The sequence below is a fragment of the Lampris incognitus genome, chromosome 2 (genome assembly GCF_029633865.1).
Source record: "Lampris incognitus isolate fLamInc1 chromosome 2, fLamInc1.hap2, whole genome shotgun sequence".
NCBI lineage: Eukaryota > Metazoa > Chordata > Actinopteri > Lampriformes > Lampridae > Lampris > Lampris incognitus.
Genome location: NC_079212.1, coordinates 131,112,031 through 131,134,035, shown reverse-complemented (window position 1 = coordinate 131,134,035; position 22,005 = coordinate 131,112,031). Strand labels below are relative to the sequence as shown.

Here is a 22,005-nt window from a genome sequence, read left to right as displayed (position 1 = left end):
CTCCACAAAGGGTTTTTCTGTACATGAGACACCTGTCATTCTTCATTTTTGTTAATAAACCAGAAGTTAAGGGGAGTATTAGAATATACAATTTGGACACCACAACAACACTAAAGCTGGTCCTTAAATACCGGAAAGGTCCAAAAGTGCCACACTTTTGCAGGATGGGACAATTTATTGGTTAAAACAACTTGACACAAAATTAAGTCGACTAGAAAAGTTATAGAACCACGATAAAGAATCAAGAGATGTGTGGAAAAACATCCATTTTCTTAAAGGTTCATGAAGAGCCGGGGATTTTTTTTTCTTTTGTCTTATTGCCATGTATTGTCCAGGTATGTGTGGTTACGTATTCTATAGCTATGTATGATTGGAAATGGGGGGGGAAAATCAAAATAGTTACAAAAGGTTACAAATGAAAAACAAAAACAAAATAGGAATCGAAATGATTAACAGGGGTTCCCTCACTTGGATGTAATTAAAAATCCCTTTTGCTGGGATCCCATCAGTGCATCCAGTGGAGCAGAGAGAGGGGCAGATAGCTGGAGCTTTGCCTCTCTCTCTCTCTCTGTCTCTTTGCCAGCACTGGGGCAAACCATCCTGTCCAGCCTCTTACTACAGATGCTGTATTTCCCCCCGATATGAATTCAGGTCTGTTCTACTGCAACGTCCAACGTTCAATCTAAGACAGGGGAGACTCATCACAGCCCCCATTTTCTCCATCACCTGATAAAAAGCGTTAACAAAAGAGGACCTGAATTAAAAGCACGATTTCGGCACCGAAGAGAGCTGTAACAACTAGGAGACGCTAGAAAAAAGGGATCCTTGGTGATTACTGCACCCCCCCCCCACACACACACACACATACTGTGAGCTTTAGCCCATCTTCAAAAAGTATCGGGCCGCAAAGACATCCATATATAGACGACCACGACACAAGTCTACCTTAAACCATCCCTTTTTTTATTTACTACATGTAATGATGCCAAGAAGCAGAGGACATGGCAATATAACCTACGAGATCGTCACAGCGAGGCGAACAACGAAACCATATCCCCATCCTAATCATCACGAGCAAATTCCGTGTCAATTAACAACCCCAGCCTGCGTGCTATCCAACGCTGATGCCGGGACCAAATCTGCAAAGCAAGTGTCAAATTCTTTTTACGAGCGGGTGTTAAAACAAATTGTGCGTAAAGGTGTGCCATTTTGCGCACCGCTGTGATGTGCCGTGGCGAGAAACATTCTTACCTGAACCGGGGGGAATCTTTAATACATTCTTCAAAGTCCACCGTCATTTTTGCCAGTATTTTCTTTTTATTTCCTCTGAGCTATTCCCCGCACACTTCAGTCGACAAATTTCATTGCCCGCAGCCGATGTCGGTTGAGCAGTGTGGCGTGTGGATGGCTGGATGGTATTCCTTCAGTGCGCGGCTGTACTGATGACTCTTGACACTGAATGCATTGCAGTTACTACTACAGGAGGAGGGGGCGTAGCAGCGCCGAAGAGCCTTAAAGTGAAAGATGTCCCACTAACCACCGCTAATGCTAACGCCCATGACGCCGAGGGCCGTGCGAAATGAATCATGGGAGATTGGACGTCGGGAACGTGTGTGTGTGTGTGTGTGTGTGTGTGGTTCAGCTTGGTCACGGCTCCCGAACATGTCCTGTTTTCTCTTGCGAGTGTGTGACAGTTTCAGCAGGTGCCACACAGCATGAATGTTTGGGAATCTTTGATATCTATCTATCTATCTATCTATCTATCTATCTATCTATCTATCTATCTATCTATCTATTCATTTTTGCGGGGATAGGCTCCAAATTTGGGCGCAAATTTGGACTCTCAAAGCCATTTTAGACGGCGCCACCCGTGCGTAGCTGGGTGTTACACATCTCGCGTTAGAAAAGAATCTCTGGTTTCACATTGGCGCCCGAGTCTTTGACCGACACACCCTTCTGTCAATCATGATGACGACATCATTAAGGGACGAGCATGTCTAAAGACCTTATGAGTTCGTTCGTATACTAGAGGTGTTTCTCTTAAATACGTGCACATTTTTGTTTTTTTTATTTGTTTTTACACTATCTAGGAGAAAAATTTATATTATGTTGATCGCTCTTGTAACCGATAAGTTTTATATTAGATTTAGACGACATGAGCAAGAGGAGTGTTATTCTGTGCAGGCAGAGTGCAGTCAATTGTAGTTCAACATGACAAGGGACAGGCGGTTCGACGAAATGACGCTGGCGGTCTGGGTTGGGTTTCTCCGGACTAAATTGTGACTATTTTACTTATCATATTGAGAGTTAGTAAACGCCGGAATGGTACTTTTGGAGGAAGACTGGAAATCATGACCACACCAGGCGGACCGGCTAAAGAAAGTTATCAGACTCGGGCTGTACACAGAACAGACTTTGCGGAGTTGACGCTATTCTCTTCAATGCGCCAGTGTATTTTATTTGCTGTCCGTTCACTGCTTGTCTGATTGTACGTAACGCAAACACACTAAACCGAAGATTGATTTATACAGATTAATGGAATCGGTTGAAATCAATTCCCTTAACTCTGATGTGTTATAAAACCCACTAATGTGGAATCTTGTTAGAATTCATGTAGTCGTGTTTTTGACACGTCTGGATCTTCTGTAACGTCGCTGTAACGTCTCTTTCAAGTGTTGGAAAGTTGAGCGATAAAAACTGGGATCCAGGAATGCCCAGGAGAATACGAGAGAATGTACAACTGCTCACGTTATCTCATATTCTTTCAGTACATTGGAACAAATTACAGGTAGGCTGTGGGATAACTGCTCACATGTTCAAACAAAAGCAAAATTGTGTTCATAATAAGATAACCCCATGGTCTGCAAGGTGTGCAACCAGCCCATTTTTATCTATACAAGAGTTGTGATTAGTTTTTTTTTAAACTAATATCTTCCGCAGTGGTGCAGTGAAAGTGCCTCCACACCACCAACAGGGGAAGAAGGGGGTTCAAAACTGCTTGGATGTGAGTTCACGTTTTTCTCAATATAGAATACGTACAGATACGACCAAGTTAAATGTAGCTTCAATCCATTTTTGTTTTCATATGGTTTCAACGATCATCGAGTGCTTTTGTCTAATATAGTGGTATTCCAAAAAGTTCTGGATCATTTCCAACCAATGTTGCTCAAACCATTAAAAAAACAAAACCCCTCTGTATCCACTGAAGGATGATTTGGGGACGAAGATGCACATGTACAAATAAGTCTTCAGCCCCCCTTCAAGGCCAATGCACACTGGTTGGCTGCCTAGGTCACACCAAAGGACTGTATCTGGACTGCCAACTTGACGGTTGAGCCTGCTGGTCTCTGGTAGACATGGGGTCTACCATTTCCCTGGTGCGACCTGGCATCCTCTTGGGCACCACTGGCCCACTCTCGTTGGCATGGTCACAAACCAACACCCAGCTGATGACGGTGACAGGAGAAATGGCTGACATGAGAGGGAATAAGTCATTACAAGTCCAGGCTGGAGACCAGGAGCTGGTGCACGAGTTCTGGCTCGCCAACATCCAAGACCTGTGCATCATCAGCCTGGACAGTAAGGGGCTGACCTGAGATGGCGGCGCCCCGAGTGAACAGAAGTGTCAGTGCTAGGGCCCGAGGTAAAGGCCTACCACTCTCAATGGGGCAACTTTTAGCTCCACAACAGGTTGGCGTACTGGAGGTGGCAAGCTCCCGGACGAGGGAACGACCTCTTGCAGCTATTGGTGCCCCGTGTGCTCCGTCCCCAGGTTCTCCAGAATATGTTCCATGGCTCGGTGGGAGTGGGGCACTATGGGAACACCAAGACCCTTGACTGCCTCAGGGGGCGCATCTACTGGCCTGGCTGTCGACAAGACGTGGAGCTGCACGTGCACTGCTGCGACTCCTACACCCGCCGGGGCCGGGCCGGCTCCCATAGTGCAGCAGAAGAGGGCCTGTGATACACGGTACTTTGGGTGGTCTGTTCGCCAGCAGCGGCACCCTGGACATTTGGGAGACTATGTGTTGGGTGATGGGGTTATCAAGGGCGACTGACCCCTCAGGTGGGGCTATGTAGTGACCAGGGGAGGCGGTCGCTCTGACTGTCAGTGGAGCTGCACAGGGGGAGCACAAGGACTCATGGGACTGTTAATGTTCATGTTGGGATGTGTTGTTGTTTGGGGGTGTGACTCGGACTAGGTAGAAGACTGTTACTGACTGACTGACCTTAGGACCGTGGCTTAGACTGATGTCAACAGTTGCGAAATCGGAGGGAGTGGGGTGGGGGGGTCGTGTTGTTGTCTGTTCTGGCCGGTGTGTAAATAAAAGATCACTCCTGGGGTCGTGCGGTGTATGGGGCACAGGAGTTGTGATTAAAGAGATTTCTGCCTTTTGACTCATTCTTCCATGCTGGCTTGCCACAATATTTTGAAATACTTACAAGCTAGCGAGACACATGTGCCTGTCGGTGCTCGCAGATTTTTTTTGTTCCTTGATGGTACTGAAGAGAGGGCCACTCACAAGTCAGAGTGTGGGTGGGGAAAAAAATAAGGCGTCAGTCAGGGCCTTTGATGCGTTACACCTCTTCCTAACATACAGTGAGTGAGCGGAATCTAGCGGATGGAGTGCGAAAAATTGTCCTGACATACCACGAGTGATGTTGCAGCATGTGGAGGGGATGAGTTTTGGGGTTTTTTTGGTGCCTCCCTCTGCAAATGAGCAAGTGTCTAAGTTATTTATTCATAACATAATTTTCTTACGTTTTAATAATTTCCTCAGTCATTTAATTCGCTTAAATGAAATAATGGTTGGTGTTACTGCTGACCTGTGAGGAGTAATGATGAGATGTACAGTAAGGGTCACGTCAATGAATCGCTGGCTAGCTTGTTACTGTAATGAACAAGGATTTTGGCTTTGTTGATAACTGGTCTTCTTTCTGGGGCCGCCCTTACCTGCTGAAAGCTGATGGCAACATCCTATTGGGGACGGCACCGCTCTTTTGTGTAGCAATATAGATAGCTGTCTACATTTAGTTTGACACTAAGGACTTACCATTCAGCAGGTTGCTGGTCATTAGAGCGCCTGTTAGGTTTAAATCTAGTGTGGATGTGGAGTCAACTAGTTTAATTAATATGTTTAGTTGGAATTTCTCCGTGCTCTGTGACGGCTTGGCGGCTTGTCCAGGTGTCTCCCCACCTGCCACCCAATGGCTGCTGGAATAGGCTCCAGCACCCCCGTGACTGTGAGAGCAGGATAAGCGGTTTGGATAATGGATGGATAATAATGGTTACTGCTGACTGGAGGGGAAACGGAAACGTCAAGGACGTCAGCGTCGATTTTTGACCAATGAAAATAGGTTGGAGTTGGAGCAAGTGCGCAAAACTTCACAAGAAAAACCTTTAGGGTATATAGAATTTGCCTCTCTATCGGGAAATGAGTGCATGCAAAGTACCGATATAGTAAATCAAAAATTAATTCCTAACTTTTTGTATACTGTAATGATAATGTATGGTTGTCGCAAATTCCCACAGCACACCTGGACTTGCCTCACGGCACACTAGTGTGCAGCAGCACACTGTTTGAGAACCACTGTGATACACAGCACAGCAACAATTATGGGATGTTGGATAACATCAAACAACAGATGCTTTATTTTCATCAATATAGCTTGTCACTGTCAGGCAAAGTATGGCAATATTACAGTTGGCTTCTGATAAGTCCTTTAAAAAAAAATCCAAATTTATCAGTAATAATGTTTCTGTTTCTCTGTCTTTTTGTCTCTTTCACTTAACATCTGTCTCCATCTCTGTAGGATGCGATAAGGGGGTTGAGGCCGCTCAACCCGGTGTCTACATTCATCTCCAGTAGAACAGACAGCGGCGTCCACGCCCTCTCAAACTCTGCGCACTTTGACCTTCAACGCAAGAATGACAAACCACCGTTTGATGAAGAAACCCTTGTTAAAGCCCTCAATTTTTACCTGAAGCCAGAGGAAATCCGGTGAGTCAGGTTTTTCGTCTAGTGGGAGTGGAATATTTAAGGAGCTGAAACTGAAGAATTTAATAAAATATAAATCAAAATCACAACCTCTGCAATAACTAAATCCCATAAGCATGGTTTTACATACCTCGGGGGGGGGGGGGTAAGATGGGTTTAAAAAAAAGGAACCACCCATGTTTACTGTAACTATTGGATTTGTAAACGCAGTGTACCACAGTGATGGAGATTTCAATAGTGAAAATGGTGGAATTCATTCTATGTGTTAAAGTACACCAGTCTTAGAACAGAGGATTTAAGGAAGGAAAATCCTGAACCACGAGGCCATATTGTCTGATGTGAATTGAAGAAACAGAATTACTTGAACTGCATGTGACTATTGTGACATTACACCAGGCATAATAAATCGTTCTCTTGCTAACCATCACAGATTTATTTTTTTAAATATTAAATTTCACAGAGATAAGATATCAAATATTTAGGTCAGCAAAAATAACATGCTGAAGCGCTATATTAGAGGAATGAGTCGAGTGAGAGAGAGTGATTAAAGGCCGATGTCCACTTGAAGGATTTTAAATGCATTTGAACACTATGGGCTCTATTTTTGTGAAATTGGGCACAGTGTTAAGTGCTGGCACACATGGGCGTGTCCAATATATTTTTTGGTAATTTGGTGACCAGAGAGGCAAGGGGTTGGATTAGGATAAATACATTATAAACAGGGGCGGCACGGAGGCGTAGTGGTTAGCATGGTCGCCTCACAGCAAGAAGGTCTTGGGTTCGAGCCCTGTGGTAGTCCAACCTTGGGGGTCGTCCCGGCTGGGTCATCCTCTGTGTGGAGTTTGCATGTTCTCCCCATGTCTGCATGGGTTTCCTCTGGTGGGCTCCGGGTTCCTCCCGTAGTCCAAAGACATGTACGTAGGTCAGATGAATCGGCCATACTAAATTGTCCCTAGGTATGAATGTGTGTGAGTGTGTGTCGGCCCTGTGTGATAGTCTGGCGGCCTGTCCAGGGTGTCTCCCCGCCTGCCGCCCAATGACTGCTGGGATAGGCTCCAGCGTCCCCGCCGTCCTGAGAGCAGGATAAGCAGTTCGGATAATGGATAGACATAAGCAGGTGAAGTTGAGGTGGACTTTGACATGGCAAATCAAATCAGCTCCTCTCATAACTTTTAAATGTGCATTATATTGTCATGTCAACGACTGAGGAAGAGGGAAGCCCATCCTGATGATTGAAACCCGTTGGTGGACAATTCTTTGCCATTACCGCTGACTTCTACCAATTATATACTGGATCCCATAGCTTGTGACAAAAAATACATAATTTTAAGAAGCACGCAAGAAGATCATGATTCAACAGCCTGGCTGACATAACTTACAAATTGCCTTCAGTGTTCCTACATCATGCACAAGCCAACAGAGATTGACAGTGGACACAATAGTTTAGTCTAGAGCCTGACACACAAGAAGATTTTCATTTCCATCCCACCCTGAGCTTGTTACTCAGTAAAAAAGAATTTCTCCGCGGCTGTTCGAATCCCTGTGTTACCTCTGGCTTGGTCGGGTGTCCCCTACAAACACAATTGGCCGTGTCTGCGGGTGGGAAGCCAGATGTGCGTCTGTGTCCTGGTCACTGCACCAGCGCCTCCTCTGGACGGTCGGGGCGCCTGTTGGGAGGGGACGGAACTGAATAGTGTGATCCTCCCATGCGTTATGTCCCGCTGGCGAAACTCCTCACTGTCAGGTGAAAAGAAGCGGCTGGCGACTCCACATGCGTCAGAGGAGGCATGTGGTAGTCTGCAGCCCTCCCCGGATCGGTAGAGGGGGTGGAGCAGAGATAGGGACGGCTCGGAAGAGTGGGGTAAATAGCCGGATACAAATGGGGAGAAAAGGGGGGGGTGTTTCTCCCCTCCCATCTTGCTTACATCCTTGGCAGTGAAATTGACTCCCAATCCCATGGAAATCCCATAGGTCATATGACCAGGTGTCAGTCTCTAGTATAAACAGTGTGTACTTGCACACATCCTATTGGATCAGACAGGCATTCACTGAGCCAAGTCAGTTTAAATTTTCTGTGCATTATGATGATGTCTTTGATTCGCATCAAATTCAAAAGGCTCACATCCACCTTATTTTTCTCTGAATTTTTCATTCAGATCATTGCATTTAGTTAGTTTTTGCATTTGGTCTAATTGTGTTATTTCAGTGGGGTGAAATGCATAGGCATACATCCATTAAAACCCATTTGGCTAGATGGATAAAGGCGCCTGTGCCTTGACTATGCCAAGAAATGAGCTCATTGCACCTGTATCTATGCTTAGTTGTAGTGTGAGTGGGCGGAAGTACAAGTTCAGGCCAAAACGGATTCCAAGAATGTTCTGCACCAGAAGATTTGCATGAACACCCCCCCTTCCCCCCCTCAGCTGCACCACTCCACCCATCTTGGCTCAGGTGGGATTCTTTTGAGCCACGAAATTACCAAACGGGTGAGAAAAATTCACCTTGTACCTGAGGAAATTGCCAGTCGGCCTCCTCCGGGCTTGCACCAGCACAAAAACAGATCCTCGTGTGTGTGTGTGTGTGTGTGTGTGTGTGTGTGTGTGTGTGTGTGTGTGTGTGTGTGTGTGTGTGTGTGTGTGTGTGTATGTGTGCGCACGCGTAAAATGCCAAAAAAAAAAAAATCCAAATCACTGCTGCTCATGTCTGTGATGCTGCTAGTGTATGTTAATCCAGCCTTTAGATTAACAATCAAGCAAGAGAGAGAGAGAGAGAGAGAGAGAGAGAGAGAGAGAGAGAGAGAGAGAGAGAGAGAGAGAGAGAGAGAGAGAGAGAGAGAGAGAGAGAGAGAGAGAGAGAGAGAGAGCAATCATGGAAAGGGGAAGAAGAGAAAATATAAACGACGGATCGAGTAAGAGATTCAAAAAGATAACCAATTTGGTCACAGAAAGAGAGAGAGAAAGGGTAGAGAGAAGAGTGTGCAAAGGCAAAGCAGAAGGAAAGCCAGATGGGGAAAAAGACCCAAACAGACGGGGAGGATGGGGAGGGTGGGAGTTCTTCGAGTATCTGAGCGTTAAGTCACAAACCTGTGGACAAAAGGTTAGAAACTGGATTAGGACAGCAAGGAATTGTTGACTTTGCTGTCAATATTATTAACATATATTGTAGCAAAGACACCCCCTGTATCTAATGCTCACAGCCTCACACGTATTTCCAAGTCTACTTTTTGTGTTTTCTTGCCTTTGTGTCCTCACATATATGAAAAGCCTTGATAAAACTGCATGGCCTCTGAACTGTTGAAAACTGCAGTTGAATTTTTGACTAACTGCAACTTAAATAGACCCTCCCAACCACACATAGACACACACAGACTCGATGAGAGTATGTGTGCCCCTGATCCTCAGAATGGATTGGCGTAATCTACCCTTGGCTGCTTTTTAGGATTCTTTGTCTTACATTTTTCAAGAATGATTTAGAGATTTTTGTCCCAGCGGGTTCAGTCTGGCCCCTGCCATGGCCCCCTCAAAACACAAGTGAAGTTGTTGTTCTAATTCCACTATTAGCCAGACTTAAGCACCGTTCACGCCTGATGGAAAAAGTGTTTTACTTTGGCCTCAGCCGGCCCGAACTTAACAGCATTTGTCCCATAAAGGAAAACTGCTGAGCAGCAAAAGGGTGCCGCTCTAAACAGTGCCCTGTTTCCCAGCTGAAGGCCATGGTTGCTTTGAATACTGCCAATGAAAATTTTAGCGTGTATGCGTGTGTGTGTGGTTTTGAAGGCCAGGCAAAGACTGTCAGTTCAATTGTGTCAGACACTGAAGGCAGGCATAAAGACGTCCTCTGCCACGTGTCACACCCAATCTCCTCCCCAGGAAACGTAACCTAGTTTCCCTAATCATGCACTTGCACATATGTATGTGCACACACATATACACACACAAGCAATCCCTGCTGTACACAGAAAGAGCATACATGTGCTTTGCATGGACGATTTGTGTATACAAATACATGTCACTTTCTCTCAGCACGGAAACATATACACAATTGGTCCTATGTTGAACAAAAGCGAAAGATGCATTCATAAAAGCAAAGACTGCATATTCTAAACGCACAACCCCATCCCCTTCAGGCTCATGCCGATAAAAAGCACACAAACACTATATGAGGCACTGTCTGGCCACAACTATCATATGTAGCAAGCACAATGACGGCATTGCTGGCTGTTGGTCTTTCCTCTTTCACTTCACGGATATGAGCATCAATGATATCCCACTTTTCCCAGTATGGTTACTGTTCTGTAGCACATTTGTCGAAAATGAATTGTGGATTTTTTTATTTTAACTTAGCGGTTATTTTTTTTCAGCTGTCAGCTGTAAGGAAAAGGTGCTGCAGCCCACCATTTTAGAGATGTAGGTTGTTGTTATTCTGTTGGGTTTTATTTCACAATATCCATCCCATCCATTGTCCAAGCCGCTTATCCTAGATAGGGTCGCGGGATGCTGGAGCCTATCCCAGCAGTCATTGGGCGGCAGGCGGGGAGACACCCTGGACAGGCTGCCAGTGGTCAGAAGAAAATTGGTTATCAGCAAGTGTTGTGGTGTTGAGGATCAGTTTGTGACAGATGAAAGCTGTAGGCGAAGTCTGGGAGCCCATTCTGAAGACATATAGAAAACGAGTTGCGATTCCAAATTTAGATGCCACATATATTTTTTCTCTCGTCCCCCGCTTTTGGGTCTCATAGTTCACTTTTAACCAATGCCCTCTTTCTAATGTCGCCTTCTTTGTCTTACCAGGCCACTTAGCATACATGCTTAGCTCCTGTTGATGTATTATTCACGATGCTCTGTTAGCAAGGATAACCAAAGTCCGATGAATGATTTAAGCGAATCCAGGGGTTATTTCCTCTGTCTCTCTGTCTGTCTGTCAGTCTCTTTTTTTATATAAAATAAGGTCAGAAAAAATTACCATGTACTTTGAGCCCGTGGGTTTGGTCGGTTCCTAACGTTGGCAGTCCCATCCTGAAGACATGCTAAATGGTGAAATCCGTTTTCTTTATGATTAGAATTAGAGTCTACTCACTCATCAGCTCAGGCGGTATTCGATTAGAGATCACCAAGTTAAAGACGTTGATGCAACCTCTCTACGTGCTTATGATTTGATATTTGATTTGATTTTGATATACTTTATTGATCCCCATAGGGAAATTACCCTCTGCATTTAACCCATCCTAGATGTGTAGCTAGGTGTGCAGCCGCCGTGCAGCACCCAGGGATCAACTCCAGTTCTTCTTTCCATTGCCTCGGTCAAGGGCGCAGACAGGAGTATCAACCCTAACATGCGTGTCTTTTTGATGGTGGGAGGAAACCGGAGCACCCGGAGAAAACCCACCGCAGACACGGGGAGAACATGCTAACTCCACACAGAGGATGGCCTGGGATGACCCCCCAGGTTGGACAACCCCGGGATTCAAACCCAGGACCTTCTTGCTGTGAGGCGTCAACGCTAACCACTGCGCCACTGTGTAGCCCTTATGATATATGATCCCGTAGGTCTAGCTCATAGGAGTTCTTTGTCACATATTTTTTTATTTATTGGGAGCCGCAAAATAGTTATTACTAAATCAACTTTCTTTGCCAAATTGTTTAAACTGCTTATGTTGGAATGCTGTTTGGTGCTTTGATTTGTTCTGTCACTTATGACACTTTGCTCATAACAGAAACACATTGCATTACAGCAGCATAGTATTATGTATTTAGCACTAAATAAATCTTGTCGAAAGGGATCAATAATATGAAGCCCAGAAAACATTCCCCTTCACTCTTGTATCGCAGTGTGCACAGAGTCGGTAAAGGACGACGCATTGATCCACACTGTTTCCAGTGAAACTGTTACTTCTCAATGGAAATTAGCGCCATGTGCATACAGCCTCCAGATCTGGAAGTAGTCTGTGTTAGCCCCGGTTCTGCTGGAGTCGCATCAAAAGAGCCCCAGTCTTTGAGTCTATTGTGGAGCTAACCACACTAGCATGGGTCTTTGGCTTTTCGGGGCTTTTGGCCATGACATTCAAAGTCTTTTCAGTGTTATGACAACAGATATTCTTTTGTGATTAATGCAACAATGTTGACAATATTGACAGTGTCTTTTTGCAATGGTTTTCTTGCTGGCAATAACTTGTTGGCACCCAATAAGTAAGGGTTTTAATAGTGTCTCCATTTGGGGAGTTGTCCAAATGTTTTGTTCAAACATTTAATGTGCCAGACTCTTGATTTTATTCATTTATTTGTCTTTTGACAAAATGTCTGTGCTTTAAATGGGTGCGGAAAAAAGCACAGGGCAGGAAAGAGTTTGCAAGGATGATAATAGCAGCTTTTTATGTAGGAAATGTGTTTTGCTTTATGTATATTTAAGCTCTAAATTGGGTGGCACGGTGTCGCAGTGGTTAGCGCGGTTGTCTCACAGCAAGAAGGTCCTGGGTTTGAGCCCCGGGGTAGTCCAACCTTGGGGGTCGTCCCAGGTCATCCTCTGTGTGGAGTTTGCATGTTCTCCCCATGTCTGCGTGGGTTTCCGGTTGCTCTGATTTCGGCCATACTAAATTGCCCCTAGGTATGAATGTGTGTGTGTGTGTGGGGGGGGGGGGCTGTGTGATGGCCTGATGGCCTGTCCAGGGTGTCTCCCTGCCTGCTGACCAATGACTGCTGGGATAGGCTCCAGCATCCCTGTGACTCTGAGAGCAGGATAAGCGGTTCGGATAATGGATGGATGCTCTAAATTAATCTGCAACTTTTCTTTTATCGCAGTTTAACCTCTTTAAATAGTTTACACACATCAAACAGGCAATCGTGCCTTTAGATTTTCTGGACTGAACTGACATTTTACCATGTTGCCAACAGCTATTCAATTTTTTTTTCAACTCCACCAGGATTACCCATGCCTACCGTGTTCCTGGTGATTTCCATGCACGTTTCCATGCTCAGTCGCGGACCTATGTATACCGGATAGCCCTGGGCGTCTCCCACCAAAGCCTGGGTCCCCTCACCGAAAGCAGTCTTTGCTGGTTCCTCCGCAACACGTGAGCTCTTTTGTCTAATACTGATGTGCTCGTCCTCTGTCCCTCCATCTACACACCCACCCCTCCATTCATCCATCTTTTATTTCATCTGTCCATTACCGCCTCCCTCCGCAGGCACTGCTACATGCTTAACATAATCTTGTCTATGTGTGTGTATGTGTTTGTGTTTGTGTGTTCTTTCTGCTGAAAAGAAAAAAAAAGAGTGGGTATGCGCGTGCGCAGACACACACACAGACACACACTCAAACAAGCCTCACTGAGACAATGGAGCATTAGACACACTAATAATCCACACGTGTGACGCGAGAGCCACATATTGGGGCCAGTCAGATGAAGTGGTCCATCTGAGACGACATCACAAAACGGAGACAGGGGGGCAGAGAGCCTTAAGATGGAGTAGTTATAGGTTAAGTATTTTTGGGGTGATGAGTGTGGAGGATTTTTTTTTCTTATTTTTTTTTTACTTACAGAAAAAGGGAGCATGTGAGGAAAAAAAGCATATTCAGTAGAGTGCCGTGTGAGTATTCATGTGTTCTCTCTGCTTTTTGGGGAAAAGTAGGGCAAGATAAGCTGCAGGCTTATAGAGGCGCGGAACAACACCCACGCCTGCTACGCCGACTTTTTCTGCTTCTTTCTCCATTTCTCCTCCTCCCGCCGATGCTCAGAACCCCATTCACACATGCTACTGTAGCATAAACCTTCCCTCAGTTTTACGTGTCAAGCTCGTGTGAACGAGAGCCGGAGTCGATACGCCGTAAAAGCTGCACAGGCGATTCACTGACTCAAGACCCAGTAACATATATATGGAGACATTACCAAATGATGGTAGTGTGAACAAGAGCCATCATGAGATGTGAAATGAGGGGCGTCCAGGTAGTGTAGCAGTCTATTCCGTTGCCTACCAACACGGGGATCGCTGGTTCGAACCCCCGTGTTACCTTCGGCTTGGTCGGGCATCCCTACAGATACAACTGGCTGTGTCTGCGGGTGGGAAGCCAGATGTGGATATGCATCCTGGTCGCTACACTAGCGCCTACTCTGGTCAGTCAGGGCACCTGTTCAGGGGGGAGGGGGGACTGGGGAGGGGAATAGCGGGATCCTCCCATGTGCTACGTCCCCCTGGTGAAACTCCTCACTGTCAGGTGAAAAGAAGCGGCTGGTGACTCCACATGTATCGGAGGAGACGTGGTGGTCTGCAGCCCTCCCCGGAACGACAGAGGGGGTGGAGCAGCGACGGCTAAAAGAATGGGGTAATTGGACAGGTACAATTGGGGAGGAAAAGGGAACCCCCCCCCCCAAAAAAGTGGTGAAATGAGATGCTTTCTCAGAAGCAAGTGAACCAATTAAAAGGTGTTTTCATGTTTAACTGCACAATGATGTGTGTGTGTGTGTGTGTGTGTGTGTGTGTGTGTGTGTGTGTGTGTGTGTGTGAGTTAATTGTAAAGCACTTTGAGTGGCTGTTGCAGCCTGAAAAGTGCTATATAAAATGCAACTTGATTGATTGATTGATTGATTGATTGATTGATTGATGTATCTGCAACTTGTTCGTTGCAGACATTTGTCTGAAGTGAGAAATGTATTTCAGCTTTCAAGTTTATTTGTCATATAGCAAAGCAAGCTTACATTTATTCTCATAATGAAGAGCGTGTGGTACAGTTATATGAAAAAGTAGGAATATTGAAAGAAGTTAAAGTAACGTTAGAGGGTTAGAGGTTACAGATGATGCTATTAGAAGGGTTCCTACACAAGCAGGGAATGAGACCGAAGGCACCGTAGGTCATGTGAATGAACGCTATCTGTCAACGTTGTGGGTAAAAGCTGCCTGTGTGAACATGGATACCCAGAAAACAACCATTCAGACAGTGTTACAGAATTTGATATGCATTCCCTCGCTCGCTCTCCCCCCCTTCTCTTTTTTGTTTTTTGTAACAGGTATATATATAAGTTTTCCATTCTGTCTCTTTCCCTATCTGTCATGTCATATTTAAGTATTTACAGTTGCATAATACCCTGAAGAGTTAGAGATCCAGACCCGCTCTCTCTCTTCCACCCTCCAAGTGTGACTCTGTGGTAGGCATGCTCCATTCTCTTACATGGCAGCATCCAAGAAGATAAGACCTAGTGTGGCAAAAAAGTAATTTTTACACAGTCTATGAATAAATTACACCGCTTTAAGCAGGGAAGCCTGGATATCTTTCTTTGACCCAGATTCCTAATCTCTCAACCTTTTAAAGCCTTGTTAACTCTTTAGTTGTAACGGATGATGTCATTTCTCTCACCAAGATACAATACTGACGTAAGCATCCAACAGCTTATGAAAAAGCCTCATCATTAACTCATGCCTCCCCTTTTGTGGCGTTGTCACTTTTAGCTTGGCCATGGAGTCGCAATATCTATTTCTTCATAGCACAGGCCAGAGATAAAGTTTAGAAGAAAGAAAGCCACTTTATATTGTCATTGTATTGTTACATATTGTTACAACGAATTGTATTCTTAGAACGAATTTGTCTTCTGCATTTAACTCATCCTATTGTGTAGGAGCAGTGGGCAGCTGCAGCGCCCAGGGACCAACTCCAGTTCTTCTTTCCATTGCCTTGGTCAAGGTCACAGGCAGGATTATTAACACTAAAATGTATGTCTTTTTGATGGTGGGAGGAAACCGGAGCACCCAGAGGAGACCCAAGCAGACAGGGGGAGAACATGCAAACTCCACATAGAAAGAACCTGGGACAGCCTGGGGTTTGAACCCAGGATCTTACTGTTAAGCAAAAGTGCTAACCACTGGGCCACCATGCCACAGCAAAAATCTTAACCTGAACCATCAATAGATACTACTACTACTACTACTACTACTACTACTACTACTACTACTTTTGCCTGCTCCCATTAGGGGTCACCACAGTGGATCATCCGTTTCCATTTCCTCCTGTCTTCTGCATTTTCCTCTGTCATGACAGCCACCTGCATGTCCTCCCTCACCACTCCATAAATGTCCTCTTTGGACCTTCCTCTTTTCCTCTACCCATCAACCATCAATAGATACAGTATTTTTAAATGTAACCCTTCACTTAAGCCTTGAATAGCATCCATGGGTAACATCAATCAATCAATCAATCAAGTTGCATTTTATGTAATGCTTTTCTAGCTGCAACAGCCACTCAGAGCGCTTTACAATTAATTCACACACAAACACACATTTGCCTAGTGTCGTATGGAAACCTTTTCTTTTGCTTACATCAGGGAGCTGGATGTTGGAGCCATGCGTGATGCTGCTGCCCTGCTGGTGGGGACTCATGATTTCAGCAGCTTCAGGGCCATGAACTCAGAAACCCCATTTAAAAACCCGGTCAAAACCCTGGAGGTAGCCAGTATGAAGCCAGGGAGCTCCTTTGCACAAGAATACTTCTACAGGTGGGCTTTTTTTTGTGGATTTTTCCCTCTTTCTCCCCAGTTGTATCTGGCCAATTACCCCACTCTTCGTTTATTGAGAGAGAAATGTTGTGTCCAGGTGAACTGATTCAACTTTCTTTGATACCTTTTTGGCAAGTGGGACCATATTTAATCTATTACAGAGATGGAACTTTGGTGGGCTGGAGGGGAGCATATGAGCTATGGAGGATTACATGTCCATGGGGGGGGGGGGGGGTCACTCTGCATGCCAAATACCACTTTCATGGCCATTACTCTGAAAATATGGCACACAACGTGGGCACACATCAGTGGGATATTAGTTCAGAATAAATGAGCATAACCCCTTAACACCAACCTCCTCCCCTCAACCCACATGCTGCATGGTTATGAGGGTTACACATCTCTTAATACGTTTTGCTGAAAATTCATACTTCACGCAGTCATTTAAAATGTATGCAAAATGACTGGTATATTTTGACACTGTCACCTATAACCTTTGGTTGTATTTTTACAAAACTGAATTCTTCTCCTTGTCAAACTTATGTGAAATTCACCATCAAAGAATTATCAGTGGCTTAATGGGGGTGAACTTAAATCTCGGTCAGTTTTAGGTCCTGTAATAGGCCTGTTTTGAGCAGTGTTTATTTTTCATGAAGATCACTATTCTGAGTAACAGGGATAGAATGAGGGGCAACTGAGTGGTGAATTATTGAAGAGCCAAAGGTTGAACTACATTTGGGATCTTGCAAACAAGACTGTGCTGTGGTGTGTGAGACCAAAATGAGTTTTCTTATCCTGTTTCAACAAGGGAGAGAAGAGGATGGATGTTTGTCCCCAGAATGCCTTTGCCATTAATTGATCCATTACATAGCTGGTCATACATAGTAAGTGAGCAATGCTCCATTCCAGAGCTCTGTGTTAGGAATAGGTTTATCATCATCGCCTTACATTTAAACAGTTTTACTTATGCACATGCATGCATGCAAACAAACACACACGCACTGTTGACAGAGTCAGCCACTTACTGGACAATGACTGTGTAAATACAGCGCTTGGGTATGGCGTGAAGTTTTTCTTATTGCCATCCCCAAGCTTCTCAAGGTCTGTTCCTCCGTCTATCCATCCGTCCATCCAATATCTCTCTAAAAATGAAATAATTACATGGAGAATAGAAAAGAATTATGTGGAATGAAAATGAAAAACCAGAGTGTGTGTATATATATATATTTTCCCCCCGTTTTATCATTTTCATCCCATGTAATTCTTTTCTAACAAATAAAGTGTTCCTGATTCCTGATATATATCACAGATAGGTGAATCAGTTCATCTGGACACGTTTAGTGGGAGAAACTTTTCATCACTCATCCAAGTGACTTCGTCAGTCTCAACTGACTGCAGGTATCCCCCAACCTTATAAATACCACAGTTGCGTAATGACCGAAACCAGTGATTGGTTTCACATGCAAATTGGCGTGACCTTTAACTACAGCTTCAATGGTCATGTGTACTATTCACAGAGGATTGGGGAATAGTTGCAAATGGAGTTTGAGGGGAAGGTGAGGGACATTATTATGGAGGCAGATGAACCAATGGTCTCGTATGATGTTACGTCTCTCTTAACGTGTGTACCTGTTGATAAAGCAGTCAAGATGGTCCATATGAAATTACAGGAAGACCCCACCCTTAGGATTCCCCTCAACACTGACCAAGTGTGTCTGCTCCTGAAGCTGTCTTCAGTCCACGTACTTCACACACGAGGCAGTACTATAGGCAGAAAGAAGCGTGGGTGTGCTATGGGTTCCCCAGTTTCACCTATAGTGGCCAACTTGTATATGGAGGAAGAGGAAAAGAGGGCTCTGATGTCCTATCTAGGGACACCCCCTAGCCATTGGTACAGATTTAGGGAAGACACCTGGGTTAAAATTAAATCTCAGGACATACCACATTTCACTGACCACATTAACGCTGTGGACAACCAGGCAGGAGTGGGAAAAGTGGCGGGAGTATCTGAACAGTTGAGACACGTATTTTCCAAACACCACATCTCGGTTGCTTTCAAACCCCAAAACATGCTGCGCCAGAAATTGGTCCACCCCAAGGATCAGGTTGCCTGGCACAAACAGAGCAATACAGTGTATGCTGTTAAGTGCCAGGAGGATTGCTGTGACTTGTACATCGGGGAAACCAAAGACACGCTGGCCAAGAGGATGGCACAACACAGAAGAGCTAATGCTTCAGGCCAGGACTCCGCAGTCTACACCCATCTACAGGCCAGAGGCCACTCTTTCAATGATGAGGATGTGCACATCATCTTTAATGGGGAGGAACGCTGGTTTGAACGAGGGGTCAGAGAGGTCATCTATGTGATGAGGGAACGACCATCCCGGCCTAAGAGTACATCTGTCCCCATCTTACAATGCTGTGACTGCAAACATTCCCCAGTCCTCTGTGAATAGTACACATGGCCATTGAGACTCTAGTTAATGGTCAGGCCAATTTGCATGTGAAACTGATTGTTGGTTTCGGTCGTTATACAACTGTGCTGTTCATAAGGTTGAGGGATACCTGCAGTCAGTTGAGACGGACGAAGTCACTTGGATGAGTGAGGAAATGTTTCTCTCACTAAACTTTGTGTCCAGATGAAATAATTCACCTCTCTGTGATATGTTATCAAAGCTGTGGTGGAAATAAAATGGCAGCCAAAGGAACTAAATATCCAGCAGTTGAATGCATGTTTGAGATCTCTGCATGATATTTTGTTTAGTATGTATGCTGGTCATTATAAATCCTTTAATCCAGACTTTTGGGTATGATTCAGTCTTCTTTTTTTTCTTCTTCTTCTTTTAGAAAGACACAATTTTGGGAGCTGACATTTAAAAGCAGGTCTTTCCTCTATAAGCAGGTTAGTGTTCCTTTATGTTGCTTGTTAATATCGCATTGATGTATGGTGTCCCTCTGTCCAGTCTTTAGACATGTTACGTAGGGTGAGTAATGACCGCCATCTGCTTATGGTTAATAAGAAATCTAACCTTTCAATTAAAAAATGTTCCTTTTGGAGTGTAATTGGATTGTGTTGTAGGCTTTACTCAACGGATGATTGATGCATTATACCATCTCTTTGGCTCTATGCTGTGTTCCAGGTGCGGAGAATGACCGGGGCTCTGGTGGCCGTGGGTAAGGGGCAGCTCTCTGTTCCCCAGCTGAAGGAACTGCTGGAGGTCCAGAACTCTCTGGCCTACCCACACAACTTGACTGCTCCACCCCATGGCCTCTTCCTCACCAAAGTGGATTACAGAGATGCAGGTGAAAGTTCTTGCTCTCTAATCGGCTCAGTGATGTGAACTTTTAAAGGGAAATTATCGCAGTTTTCAGTAGTATCTCTCTACATACACAATGTGTGAGTAAACACTCTGTCAGCAGTCTTCTGTGTCTCTCTGAGATATCACTGAAATTTTGTCCACCAATGATGTCACTTGCAGATGATCTGTTAATGTAGAAAACTCTGCGTGCTTTGCCGATAGGCTGCATTGTAAGAGAATGTGAATAATGCTACATACAGCTGTACAATGTGGTGAGTTGTAGAAATGAGTTATTTGCATTTTCAAAGTTGTGGAAATGAGTTGTTTAAATTTTCTTAAACAGCTTTTCATAGCATTAATATTCACATCTTCTTATGCAATGCAACCCAACAGCAAACCAGGAAGTGAGTTTTCACATTCACAGTGTACAACGCTGACATCGCTGGCAGTTATTGTCTGCATAGTTTCGACAGCATTTGAGAGACACACTGAAGACTGCTTGGTATCATGGCTGCTAAAGGAGTGTTATCCCTACAACGCATATTTCTAATGTTGAAAATTATTTTTTTTTATTCCTTTAACCAAGTAATCTTGCCATCCGGGATGATGAATAGTTACTGTTCCCCTAGCAGTTTAATATGCATTGCAATCAAAAACTAACTTCCTTTTTTCATCATTCCCATTTTCCTTTAATAATGCATCTTATTAGATGATGATAAGATTGCAGAGGAAATTAATTGAAGGTTTGCTCCGTTTTTATCTAATTTCCCCAGATCTACAGTCCTCAGAAAAGCTGCTTTTTTCCAGTGGAAACCAAGAGGACTAGAGCTTCATGTACACTGTTTGTTTGTTTTTTGTTGGATACACATTATAGCAATGAAAGTATTATTTTGATATGCAGGACAATATACATGCGGTTCTTCTCATTTTAAAATCCAAATCAGGCGTATGCTCTGTGTGCCAATGTGGCAGTCACTCGAGGTCACTGTAATGGATTCATTATTGTGTTGTGTAATTATTTACATGGCTCTATCTTGAACAATAAAATCTACCTCAGTGGACAGACAAAAGTGGAAACAAGGATTACATTGTATACATGGATGCACAAGAGGTATCAGACTCTAAAGATTGACATCGATGTATTCTTTTAATTCAGCACATTGACCAAAAATACACAACTGTGTCCATGAACGCAGCTCGACTACAGAATGTCATATCTCTGAAACAAGACATGTCTACTCAAGACCTTCAGTATACGACATGACACAACTTGCCTCAAACCTGGTTAAGTAATATAACTACTAGTCTAACGATGAACTGGTTTTTGGTAGGTACAGCAAGGGAACAAAGAATGTAAAATATTTGGTGCATGCATGGCTGTCCCATACAGTGGTATTACTTTATAGACCAAACAACTGCACTCAGAATACTCCCCATGATAAAGCATACATCCAAATGTCCAAACAAAGCTACATACACTGCTTACTCACACCCAAACAAGATTTTGCAGACATGGTCACTGCTCTATCAGATAAGCGAGCTCTCACTTGCTTTATAATTTAGCTGCATCTGCTGATTGAGTATACTTATTTTAGGCAAGTAATTCCGCTAACAGACTATTGAAACACTCACACTTGCATGCTTCTTAGCACCAGTGGGAGCCAAATGAGGTTTGTAAAAGGTCATTGCCCTTATTGATCCAGTGCATTCATTAAATGCACTGACTATATGCCATATTTTATCAATTTTGTGAAGTCCCCCACTAATGCAATTGCTGATTTAGGCTCAGTGTGATGACAAAGTGCTCCATCTATCAAAATTGAAAGGAATGTTTTGCACTTCTTCGAGTGACAGGCAGACAATCATTCAGCAACAATTTCTTTGACCTATTGTTTTAAATATGTACACAAGTACCAACTTCTGGGGACATCCGAGTAGCGTAGTGGTCTCTTCTGTTGCCTACCAACATGGGGATTACTGGTTCGAATCCCCGTGTTGCCTCCAGCTTGGCCGGGCATCCCTACAAACACAATTGGCCATGTCTGCGGGTGGGAAGCCAGATGTGAGTATGTGTCCTGGTCGCTGCACTAGCGCCTCCTCTGGTCAGTTGGGACGCCTGGTCGGGGGGGATAGGGAAAAGGGGGGAATGACGTGATCCTCCCATGTACTACGTCCTCCTGGCGAAACTCCTCACTGTCAAGTGAAAAGAAACAGCTGGCAACTCCACATG

General features: G+C 44.4%; 2 protein-coding genes across 2 annotated transcripts in view; one reads left to right on the top strand and one right to left on the bottom strand.

Annotated features, from left to right (window-relative positions):
• The window catches only part of LOC130132122 (arf-GAP with coiled-coil, ANK repeat and PH domain-containing protein 3-like), a 125,365-nt gene extending 123,973 nt beyond the window's left edge, over window positions 1–1,392 (bottom strand). Inside the window, exon 1 of the mRNA XM_056301741.1 lies at window positions 1,252–1,392. Within this exon, the coding sequence (XP_056157716.1) occupies window positions 1,252–1,298 (47 nt within the window). The 5' untranslated portion in view covers window positions 1,299–1,392. The remainder of the gene's footprint in view (window positions 1–1,251) is intronic.
• Window positions 1,393–2,242: 850 nt separating this feature from the next.
• On the top strand, window positions 2,243–20,817 carry pusl1 (pseudouridine synthase like 1). The gene is made up of 9 exons (XM_056274982.1): window positions 2,243–2,488; window positions 2,674–2,788; window positions 2,941–3,004; window positions 5,815–6,002; window positions 12,916–13,065; window positions 16,306–16,476; window positions 19,324–19,378; window positions 19,617–19,779; window positions 20,549–20,817. Exons 2-9 carry the CDS (start codon window positions 2,733–2,735, stop codon window positions 20,599–20,601), a joined length of 900 nt encoding a protein of 299 aa, XP_056130957.1. The 5' UTR covers window positions 2,243–2,488; window positions 2,674–2,732; the 3' UTR covers window positions 20,602–20,817.
• Window positions 20,818–22,005: the final 1,188 nt, after the last annotated feature.

Bases quoted from the DNA above. Each gene is read 5' to 3' on its own strand.
- pusl1 (XM_056274982.1), top strand. From the start codon at position 2,733: ATGTACAACTGCTCACGTTATCTCATATTCTTTCAGTACATTGGAACA. The intron at 16,477-19,323 runs GTGGGCTTTTTT...TTCTTCTTTTAG, and splicing joins GCACAAGAATACTTCTACAG to AAAGACACAATTTTGGGAGC. The intron at 19,379-19,616 runs GTTAGTGTTCCT...GCTGTGTTCCAG, and splicing joins GGTCTTTCCTCTATAAGCAG to GTGCGGAGAATGACCGGGGC.